This window comes from Lepisosteus oculatus, chromosome 5 (assembly GCF_040954835.1).
Source record: "Lepisosteus oculatus isolate fLepOcu1 chromosome 5, fLepOcu1.hap2, whole genome shotgun sequence".
NCBI classification, from domain to species: Eukaryota; Metazoa; Chordata; class Actinopteri; order Semionotiformes; family Lepisosteidae; genus Lepisosteus; species Lepisosteus oculatus.
Genome location: NC_090700.1, coordinates 7,835,872 through 7,843,737, shown reverse-complemented (window position 1 = coordinate 7,843,737; position 7,866 = coordinate 7,835,872). Strand labels below are relative to the sequence as shown.

The 7,866-nt window shown below is 37.7% G+C and overlaps 1 protein-coding gene across 1 annotated transcript; it reads left to right on the top strand.

Annotated features, from left to right (window-relative positions):
- The first annotated feature begins 620 nt into the window (after nt 1-620).
- On the top strand, nt 621-7,266 carry LOC102692935 (F-box only protein 40). The gene is made up of 4 exons (XM_015341177.2): nt 621-727; nt 1,626-1,701; nt 1,970-3,835; nt 5,947-7,266. The coding sequence occupies exons 2-4, from the start codon at nt 1,699-1,701 to the stop codon at nt 6,157-6,159; spliced, it is 2,082 nt and encodes a 693-aa protein (XP_015196663.2). The 5' UTR covers nt 621-727; nt 1,626-1,698; the 3' UTR covers nt 6,160-7,266.
- The last annotated feature ends 600 nt before the right edge of the window (nt 7,267-7,866 follow it).

The window sequence follows — 7,866 nt, the reverse complement described above, 5'->3', positions numbered from 1 at the left end:
ATACTAACAGCTTCCAAGACCTACAAAAGAAATAAAGTGGCATCAAATAACTACAGAGTTTCAGTCATAGTCTGGCTTACGTGATCACAAAAATAATGAGGTTTTTAACAAAAGTTTGGGAGGGATAACAGCAACCAAGGTCTCCCTCACCTCGTACAGTCCTCCATGACAGCACTCTCCAAACTGTAAATACTGCAGTAAATCTCTCTCTCTCCTTCTGTTGCTCATGTTAACTCATCCACCCCATCTCCTCCTTTGCAGCGGCCGTTTAGTTAACTTCTCTCTCTCTGTATGGGGTCCTCATCCTACAGCCAGGTGACTGGCCCTCGGCCTAAGGGGTTAAGACAGTGTCTTTTGCCTGTCTTCTCAATAAACATTCCTACTGTAATGTATTTTCTTATTGGGTGATTTTACAGTTACAGTACATGACCTTCAATATCTGGAGAGAGGGATTTATTAAACAGAATAAAAGAATGGCGTGTGCTGATTGCGATTGCTGCTTACAAGACCTGAAGGGTGTTGATATGGTATTGTAAATATCTGAACATTTATTAATAGGCTTGAATTTAGCTTTAACTTTCATAGTCACATTACTATGTCTGCTGGTCAGCTCTGTCTATTTTTAACACTCACAGCCACTCTAGATATTTCAAGTGCTTGCAAACCTTCTGTAGCAGAGCTAAGAGTACAGTGAAGAGCTGAATTTACTTTTTTAATTCCGAGAGAGGTAAGCAATAATCTTGTACATTGGCCCATAAAGGCAGTGTTTGTCTTTAAAATATACTTGGGAACTTGTGTAAGAAAATAATTTTAAAATGTAAACTTGTCCATTGGAAAACCTATAGGTCAAGTGTTTCCTCACCCTGTTTTGGCATATTTTGTAACTAACACCCAACAGCAAGTGGTTAGTGGGGTATTTATCAATCAGAATTCATGCACTATCAGCAATTATTGAATGGCTGCTGAACGTCCATAAAATCTATGATAAAATGAAGAATTTAAGTTGCAATAATCATAATGTCAAGGTCAGATACATTAGCTACAGTAACAATATAGCGGTATACATCTACTGTATAATACTGGTGTTGTTCTATATTGTACATTCAACATGTACTTATCGTTCAATATTTAATCCAGTTTAGATCAGTACTGCATAAGTGCATGTGGGATTTCTTAAATTAGATGCCTAAAAAAATTATTGGTTTAAGGCTTTTTTTTTTACTGCTTCAAAAAGCAATACTACTTCAGAAATACTAATGAAAACCACCACATGTGAATACTGCAGGTTATTGAAAGATTGGCAGTATGTTTGTAAAACTCATCATAAATTTTTAATGTCCCATGAATGATCTTTTTTTATAGTATCAAAATCATCTGTGCACTCCTATTAAATATTTCTTTAGCCTTTAAATGTGTTTGTTAAAATAGATAAAACTTTACATAACTGGATGTAAAAGGTGAAAATCTATTTTTGAAAAAACGAATTTAACAGAACGAGAGGGGAAATACATTTAATTTTGTCTACATGAATACGTTTTTTCCTTGTCTTTAAAAGTGATTTGATATTGTCTAGGAATGTATGATAATCAGTGATTTTGCAATGGACGCCACTGTCTCTGTTGCAGGTGCTGATTTCACCTCTGTGGATTGCGATATTCTCATATGAATCTGGAGAAGCAATTGCACTTTGCATAAAAAATGGCAAGTCCTTTACATTTTTTAATTTTATTTAAAAGCATATTTTTAAACATACAATATTAAAAAGTGGTGGCATGATGTGAAACTATACATTACTTACATTATCAGCACTAGTTGAAATAATAGTGCTGTACAGTACAGTATGTCTACCAGCACAAAATGCCATGGAGGTTTACTCCATTGAAAGTATTATTGACCTCAGCTCAAGCTAAAATCCTTTCCGGGGAGACCTGCAAATTCATGCCTTTTTGTTTTGCTCGACTTTTTTCAGGGACGAAACAATAAAGCTCCAGTAGGGCAGCACAAGCACTGCGAAAAGTGTTTTAGTCGTCGCTGCAAGGCACCAATACAGATCTCTGTCTCCTGCATGGTGATCAACTGCCGCCTGCTCTGTGGAGCAGTGTTCCACATGTGCAAGGAACAGGAGCACCAGCTATTGTGCCCCAATGAAAAGGTGCCTTGCCTTAATGCTGGGTATGGCTGCCCCTTCTCCATGGCTCGCTGCAAGCTCTCCAAACACCTGGAAGTCTGTCCAGCCAGCGTTGTGTGCTGTTCTATGGATTGGAACCGCTGGCCTGTTGCAGAAACTGATACTGTCTTCTATGAGAATGTCCTCAAAGAACCCTTTTCTGACGAGCAGCTGGACTTGACAATGGCTCTTAGAGATCAAAAGCTCCTTTTCCGGTCTTTGAAAATGGGTTCCCTTTTTCCTGAACTTGAAGAGCATGTTGAAGAATTGATGCCCTCCGAGCTAGAGGGTGCAGTGGGAGGCATGGCAGAAGGCTCGTTGCAAGGAGGAGTCTTCAGCGAGGCTGAATTGCAAGGTCTTACACAGGAAGAGCGTGAAGCTCTGGCTAAGGATAAAGATGTATGTGATTTGAGCAGTTACAAAACCTGGGAAATGATGTTCAGCAAGGAGCTGACGAGTTGCAAGGTAACAGAAGAAAACTTGAAGACCAAGGAGAAGAATACTGAGAAAAAAGAAAACACTGCTTCCTCTAGCAAACAGGCAGAACAGGAGAAAGAGATAAATAACAGCAAAGAGCCTGAACCTGACAAACATGACGATCATGCAAAGACAGGATTGGCTCCCTGGCAGGATGGTGTCCTTGATAGGCTTGGAAAAGAGACCAACGTTACTGAGTACAACATGTATCTGGTGCATCACGGGAGCATGCTGATTAGATTTGGACAGATTGCCGCCTGTACTCCGAAAGAAAAAGACTTTGTTTATGGGAACCTGGAAGCCATAGAAGTAAAGACTGTCCGCACGTTCAAAGTTCCAACCAGCTATAGTGCAAAACGCTCCCACATTGGAGATGTAGCAATCCGGAAGAAAAAGGAAAATAAGGCAGTAGATACATCTGATTTAGGGGTCTCTGACGAGGATATACCGAAATGGGATGAAATAAGCGCTACTTTACTTTGCTCCTTGGAAAAAGAATTAAGAGGTCACTTTATCTCTGAAACTGTGGCAACGGATGGCCTCCTTTTAGACTTTGGCACCCAGACTTATTCCTTCAACACAGCCCCATTCAAGCCAGAATCCACACTGGCTGATATAGTAGAGGGCAGGAGCCCCAGCCTCAGTCTGAATCTTCAAGCTGAGTGTGTGACCGCAAGGCATAACAAAGTCAGCTCTGCATTCACTTTCCTGTGCAACCACTTCTTCAGACGAGATGAGTTCCCTTCACACTTCAAGAACGTCCACGCAGACATTCAGAATTCTTTGAATGGCTGGTTTGAGCAGCGTTGTCCTCTGGCCTACCTTGGGTGCACTTATAGCCAAAAGAGGTTCCACCCATGCAGTCAAAAGGCCACTTTCACCTACAACCAAGATCTCAGCACATTCACTCTCCGACCAGTGGTCTCAGCCTCCCTCTTTCGGGGAGTGAAAACCAAACCTGCCGACAGGAAACATGCGCGCAACCTGGACTCTCTGAGTAGCCTGCCTTTTGAGATTCTCCAGCACATTGCAGGATTTCTAGACAGCTTCAGCCTTTCCCAGCTAGCTCAGGTGTCCCACCTAATGAGGGATGTCTGCGCTTCTCTGCTGCAGGAACGTGGCATGGTGTCACTGAAATGGGAAAAACGCACATACTCCCATGGAGGTTCATCCTGGAAAGCACGAAAAAAGGCAGGTTCCAGTATAACAGATACTTTTAAAACATTGCATACTCACACATTCACATTACTGGCTTCCTGTTTTATACCTACTGTATGAAATCCTGAGCTGACATACTGTATGAGTATGAGGCAATATGGACTAATTATAGTTGGAATAAAATTACTGAGTAAAAGAAAATAACCACCCTATTTCTATATGTTACATACTGTAGGTGTTATTCTACATTACAACACTTGGAAATGTTTTAAACCTTCTTTAATTGCTATAGAAGTTATTCTGAACTTTATTTCAGAAGCTGTTCAGAAGTCCAGAAGCAGTAGCCTCCTAAAATGGTGTCAGATTGACCTAATGGGTTGCCCAAATAATATGATTTTGCAAGCAGATGTTGAGCTGTGCTTGTCTTCTTAATTGATCCAATAGTTTGCAATTCAGATCTTGGTTCTTGAAGTCATATACTGAGAATGTATACTGATTTGTGATTGAAAAGTCTGAAGTCTTAGAATACAAAACTCATTTGTGAGCTCACTTGGATATTTGTGTCACTGGGTTTGTGCTAAGTACACAGTAGCTGAAGAAGTCCAAACCAGCGTCCATTTGCTTGTTGTGACATTTAGCTGTACCTTGGCATAATGCTATTTTCAAATAAACAGCTGCTGAAACTGGAGCTCCTGAGGAGTTAGAAAACAGGGTCTCACTTTACCACTGGAGCTGGGTACAACCCATGTGTAAACATGAAGCAAATTGGTAACCTCAGCATGGGCAAAGGCAAATATTCTATAGATTATGACTCAGCAGACCTAGAGTGTTTTTTTGCTAAATTATTTCAGATTCAAAGCTAATCCACACCACAGTTTTTCAGATATGTTTTTTAAGTCTTTTATTTTTTATCCTTTAGAGTTGTGGTCAATAGAAAAGTAATTCATGCATGATTTATGATACCAGTTGATTGAATATCATGTGAATATCAAATATAACACAGCTTTCTAAAATAAATTATTTGCTTTGCTATATTATTACTCCACCAGATGGCACATGTTCAAAGAAGAAACTGGTCAAGAAAAATCTAATTCTATTTTCTTAAAGAATTTAGGTAAAAGAGTTGTAGGATATAGGAGATCAACCATTTTAAACCATTTTTTAAAAACATACTTCTAAATATACAGTATAAGCATGAAATACTGTAGTGTGTGGTCTGACCAAAGTAAATCCATAGCTTTTAAAAATAGTTTTGGGTATTTTAACAATATTTAACAGTTTTACAATAAATATTTTTCTTACACACTGTACCTACTCATTTTGGAATCACCAGTAGTGTGTTTTTCTGGTCTCACATTTCATATGGATATTATAGGTAACATACTGTATCCACGGTCTGACACGTGGGTGCTCCTTTTCACTTTCTTTGTCTCATTCAAATGTTTTATATATGTAGTTTAAAACATAATGTTCTAAAAAAATGTCCCATGAAATCACACGGGATCGCCAATGTAAATTTAATGTGAATGAAGAACTATAGACAGTCTTCTCTGGCCTATCTAACTTTCAACCACTCATCTGTTAACACATCACAGTCTACGCAGCTCTTCAGGAGATTCAGAGCCAGTTTGAAGAGAGGTGAATTCCTCATCTATAGAACCACAGGCCTAGCACTCAGGAAGTCATAGGACAGCTGAGACTTCTTGCTGGCTTATTCAGCCCTACCTTAGGCTAAACTCAGTCAGCTGTGAGACATCATTTGGGGAATCACAGTCACAGTCAGGTAGTGACATGACTCAGACTTGAACCTGCAACCCCTGGAACACAGAATTCAGCCTGCACTTGGGCAAGAGCTTTTACCTGCTGAAGTAAAAAAAAAGGACAGAGAACTTATATCCTTGACTTTTTTTTATAAACTTAGAAGAAACAGCAATTCCCAGTGAAACTTTGGTAGAACTTGCCACATCACACACAAGGCACAATAGTAAAAATTCAAGCCAAGGACCTAACAGCTTTAACTACAATGTAACACATTTTTAAAATGAATATGTATATGCCATCTTTTCTTAAATTGGTTAGTCTGTTTTGCCATATTTACACAGCTTGTTGCCTTCTCTTTAACCTCTGTTGTGTCTCTTGCAAAGGTGTGGCACTTCAGCACAGTGTTCTCCACTGTAGACAGATGGTGCTTTGATGATGTCCCTTCCATGTCTGAACACCTGAAGGTCTGTCCCTTCTACCAGACCGAAGTAAGAAGTGAACCTGTGGCCTTGACCAGCATGTGTGACACTAATGAACAAGCAAAGGAGACACAGGAGAGACAAAGTCTGGTAGCTATGTTCCTGTCAAAATACTAAATTTGGACTGGAGAAGAAGAGAAATCGGAATGTACTCTTTTTGATCGCAATCGATGTCCATTTTTTTAAACAAAAGTAAAAGAACTCATGATAGATACAGAAAAAACAAGATGAGCATAGGGTTTTGCTCAATAGGAACTTTAGGAATTAAGTTTGTTTTATGAAATCTGTTTAATCACAAAATGGATAATATGGATTCTTTACAGTTACGTTTAAGAGTTTTGACTTTTAAGGTATTTAACGTGTATACATCACATTTTGCTTTTTCATTTTCTTCAAAAAATTATTTGTATTGGTTCAGAATGTACCCTGACCAGAATATTTGTATACCAAGAACACAAAACCTTTGAACTGACAAATTAGATGTACTGTAATTGTTGTTTTTTATCAGCAATTGTCACACACCATGGATTTGAGATGGATGGAGGATATTTTTCCCCCACAGTAAATCTGCTGCTATATGTTACAGCCTCTCTTTATATTTCTTAAGAACAGTGTCTGAGATTCTTCCACTGTCTCAATAGTACTTTTCTTACATTGTCAACGATTATTGAATTGGGCTCAGGATACCAGCTTTTTAAAACATACTTTGCCATCACTATCAGTTATGTACAAGACATATTGTACTCTTAACTTCACACAACTGTTTTAAATGCTTGTGATAATGGGACTGATAAAATGCTGAAATTTGAGTGTACCATCATACACTGAAAATACCACAGATATCCACAAGAGGGAGCATCATTCTTTTCTCTCTCACACACTACTACTAGAAAAACGAATAACTGCTTAATTCTTTTAAAATTAACATTATATTGAACATATATATATATAAAATACTTTTATGAGCTTTTAAGAATGTTGTTCAAAAGTGATCTTTGAACATAATATAAGAATTAAATGTGACAAAACCTGTAAAATTTTCCAAATTGAACAGTATAGCCATCTTTTGAAGGCAAAAATAATTAAATGGGTGCCCCTTTTTAAAAAGAAAAACAATACTTCAAAGTTAATTTCACTTCTTTGTTGTGTTTAGGATTTCAGGATTATGATGTTTCCTCAAATGCAGCGAATTAATAAAAAAGGAAAGAAAGTTGAAAATGTAAACCCAGCCTAATTTTCTTGTTTCTGTTACGTAAAACAGGATAGAAGATAACACAGTAATCTTCAAGAAAATTAGCAGTTGGAAATAAAGAATCTCCTGATGCTTTACCCCATCTGCTCTCACAATAACACGCCTTCAAGGTTTAATCATCCCGAACTTCAATATGATAGGCTTCATTTGAGAAGAATATAAATACATTTTTAATGGACTCAAAAAGTTCAACTCATTAAATTTCCATTTTATAAGAAAACAGTACAATTTATTGGACACTCTGTTAGAGCATCTGAAAAATACTTTTCAGATTTTGTCAAATCTAGCATTCAGTTGACTTTAGCACTGAGCAAAAATTAGAGTCGTAGGCACGTTCTCCTTTAAGTACTGTAGTTCATTAATTTCAAATATGTACATCTGCTTTGTATAAAACTTTTAAACCTAAACCACAAAAGTTCAAACAGCATTGCACTGGAATCAGATTAATGTACTGATTTATTTTTAATTTATGTCAGTTTTGAATTAGATCAGTCTCAATACTTACAACAAGACAGCAACATAGTTGATACAGTACATTCTGTATCAGCTGAATATTAAACATCACTGCTGTC

Excerpts from the sequence above, each read along its gene's own strand:
- LOC102692935 (XM_015341177.2), top strand. Across the intron at positions 3,836-5,946 it reads CCTGGAAAGCACGAAAAAAG|GTGTGGCACTTCAGCACAGT; the intron begins GCAGGTTCCAGT and ends TCTCTTGCAAAG.